General features: G+C 67.6%; 1 protein-coding gene across 1 annotated transcript in view; it reads right to left on the reverse strand.

The window, feature by feature from the left end:
* The window catches only part of RNF207 (ring finger protein 207), a 6,918-nt gene extending 3,738 nt beyond the window's left edge, over window positions 1-3,180 (reverse strand). Inside the window, 12 exon segments of the mRNA XM_009645309.2 lie at window positions 55-240; window positions 329-518; window positions 1,550-1,618; window positions 1,620-1,663; window positions 1,761-1,795; window positions 1,963-2,038; window positions 2,144-2,216; window positions 2,345-2,391; window positions 2,520-2,645; window positions 2,732-2,807; window positions 2,872-2,953; window positions 3,048-3,180. Coding sequence (XP_009643604.2) covers window positions 55-240; window positions 329-518; window positions 1,550-1,618; window positions 1,620-1,663; window positions 1,761-1,795; window positions 1,963-2,038; window positions 2,144-2,216; window positions 2,345-2,391; window positions 2,520-2,645; window positions 2,732-2,807; window positions 2,872-2,953; window positions 3,048-3,180 — 1,137 coding nt within the window.
* Window positions 3,181-3,184: the final 4 nt, after the last annotated feature.

Genomic DNA, 3,184 nt, shown 5'->3' on the forward strand with positions numbered 1-3,184 from the left:
TGCCGCAGTGCAGCACAGGGGGGACCCTGCTCTGCCGGGACGTGCCAGCCGTACCTCCTCGAAGACGCTGCGCATCATCTCCACGGCGGAGTAGTGAGCCGCGATCTGCACGTCCATCTGCAGGGACTTCTGCAGGATCTCGCTCATGATCTCCGTCTTGATGAGTGAGTGGTGCTTGGTGAGGTCGCGGTGCAGCTCCTGCACCTGGTCCTTCAGGCCCTGGATCTCCGTCTGCAGCATCTGGCAGGAGCCAGAGGGCAGCCACCACGTGAGCAGCACCCTCTCCTGTCCCGTCCCACCGCGTCCCACCCCGACCTGTGCTCCCTACCCGGTAGGTGTTCTCGTAGTTGCGGCAGTGCTCGGCAAAGGGGGTCTCGCGCCCCTCGGCCAGCAGGACCTTGGTGCTGATGTACCGGTGCATTGTCGGCTTCCGCACTATGGGGCCAGCGGACATTTTATCGCTGTCGGGAGGACAGCCGGGCACCATGAGGGTCTTGGAGCATTGGCCACCAGGGAGCCTGTGCGGAGAGGGTGACAGCAGCGCGTTGCAGGCGAGCGGGGGCGAGGTGCCAGGGGCCACGCCATCGGCTCAGCCCCGCCGCCCCTCGCCCCCGGGCTGCCTGGGGACGCACCAGCCCCGTATGTCCCTTCCCATGCCCGAGCACACAGGGTCAGTCAGAGGCGCCTTACACCGCCCCGAAAGTCAGGTTTCTGTGGGCTGCTGTCCTGATGCCCATGCCTTTGGGACCGGCTGCGGCAGGGAGAAGGCAGGGGCTGAGCTTGGCGCGCTCCAGGTTCTAAAGGGAAGGATGTGGCTCGCTCCCTCACTGCTGGCGTCTCCTGGCCCCTTGGCGGGCGCTGCTGCCCCTTCGTCTCCCCCCATCCCGCAGTCTCCCCGCGCTGCCCACCGTCCCGGGTTTGCTGCCCCACCGCCATCGGTCCTACCGTGCAGCGCCGCACTCCCCCTGCCTGTGCCGGGGCCAGCACCCCCCGGGAGCTCAGCCACCCTGCAGCACCGAGCCCAGCTGGGGGCGAGGAGCAGTCCCCATGGGGTGGCAGTGCCTGTTTGTCCTCTCCGGCCGGGAGTGCCTGGCAGGGCTGGTGCTGCTGTGACATCAATGGGCCTAAATATATCCTGGGCGAGGAACGGCCGGGCACTTCCCTGAAATTCTGATAAAAATAGTGGTGGGCGAAGAGGCTGCGGCGCCGTGGGCGTGCGGGTGAGCAGGAGCTGGCCCCGGCACAGCAGCGGGGGCAGAGTCCTCCGGGGACCGTGACGGGGAGCTGGGCTGGGGACAGGGTGCAGGCTCAGCTGGGCACCCTGCTGCCAGCCCTGCTGCCCGCCCCGCTTCCCAGAAGTGTCACTTGAAGCCCCCGCGCCTGTCCTTTGTCAGCGCAGCTGTGCTCCCTGCTGTCCCCGTGCCACTGCCGAGGTGACGGGCTCAAGGGCAGGAGTGAGGGCAAGCTGGGCCCGGTGGGATGCCCAGGGGGATGCGTGGCACACGTGTCAGGGTGTACCCCAGCCCTGGGTGTGATCCCAGCACCTCACATGTTTGTGCCAGTGATGCCAGGACCGATGCCACCAGCGCTGCCCACCACGGAGCGGCGGGGGCCGGGGAGGCTCCAGGCAGCGGGCAAACTCTGCCCGGTACTCGCTGTTGATCTGGGGGATGAGATGGGGGTGAGCACGGCTGGGGCCGGGGCTGCCCGCCGGGTGCTGCAGTCAGGGGCTTGGCCCTAGGTGGGTGGCAGGGCTCTACCTTGCTGGTCTGGGTGCACCGGACACCCCACGGCACTGTGGTGGGATGGCCTCGCCACCCCACAGCACATGGGCAGGGTGCACCAGACACCCCATGGCACAGTGGTGGGATGCCCTAGCCACCCCATGGCACATGGGCAGGGTGCACCGGACACCCCATGGCACCGCGGCAGGATGCCCTGGCCACCCCGCAGCACTGGCACCACTCACATAGCCCAGGTCCAGGAACTCAGCTTTGTTGGCGGAGCTCAGGAAGGCCGAGCAGGTCACCAGGTGGACCTGTGCGCAGGGGGGTGTCACTGCCAGCATCCCTTGGGGCCGTGGCAGCCCGGCCCCTGCCCAGCTCCTGAGGCCGGGGCATCCCTGCCCAGCCTGGAGCCCTACCTGCAGGGTGGGCAGCAGGGAGGCGAGGTGGGCGAGCTGCTCCTTGAACGCCTTCTCCTTCTCCTCATGCTGGCTGCAGCAGAGCGGGGCAAGGCACAGCCTTTGTGGGGCACCGGGGAGCCCTCTGGCCCCAGGGCACCCCAATATGCCCCGGGAGGGGGGGTACACCCCCAGGAAAGGGCTCAGCCCCTGTCCCCTCACCTCTGCACGGCTTTCAGGAGCGTCTTCTTCCTCTCAGAGAGCTGCTCCTGCAAACGGCATGGCCACCCTGTGTCCCGCAGCCACCCTGGTCCCCTCCTGCTGCCCTGGATCTGCCGTGCCTGTGCCTCGGGCACCCGTGGGTGCGGGGCACGATGTGCAGGCAGTTGCCTCGCACCTGCATGCGGCCGAAGAGGGAGTTGATGGCTGCCTCCTCCTCGCTGGCACTGTTGCGCACCTCCTCGATCATGGCCTTGAGAAGGACGATGGCCTCGCGCGTGGAGGTCTGCAGCTCCTTCCCAGCCTGCCCGGGGGTGGTGGGGTGGCTGCAGCGCTGTGGGCAGCACCGTGCCCCTGTGTCTACCCCAAGACCCGCCAGCCCCTGCCCACCATCACTGCCTGGTCCAGCCGCTGGCAGGCCTGCATGTACGCCGTCTCGATGTCGATGCAGTGCGCCCGGCTCTCCCTGCGGGCACAAGCGTCAGGGCATGGGACAGGATGGGGGCAGGCTTGGGGACGGGGCTGCTCACCCCTGCATGTCCCTGAAGCAGTTGATGCAGAGCATGGATTTCTTCTCGGTGGAGAACATGATGTAGGGCTCCTCATGCAGCGCTGCAAGGGACAGGGACATCAGCCTGGCATGGCGTGGTGCAGCACAACACGGTGCAGCGTGGCACAGCGCAGCCTGGTGCGGCACGGCACTCACGGCACTTCTTGTGGATGTCCTTGGTGCGCTTGGAGAGGGAGACGATCTCGTGGCGGGTGAACATCTTGGCGCGGTGGGTCTCCTCGCGGCACGGGGCACAGAGGGGCTGCCCGCAGGTGTTGCAGAAGTACATGGTG

This window comes from Egretta garzetta, unplaced genomic scaffold (genome assembly GCF_000687185.1).
Source record: "Egretta garzetta isolate BGI_Z169 unplaced genomic scaffold, ASM68718v1 scaffold671, whole genome shotgun sequence".
NCBI classification, from domain to species: Eukaryota; Metazoa; Chordata; class Aves; order Pelecaniformes; family Ardeidae; genus Egretta; species Egretta garzetta.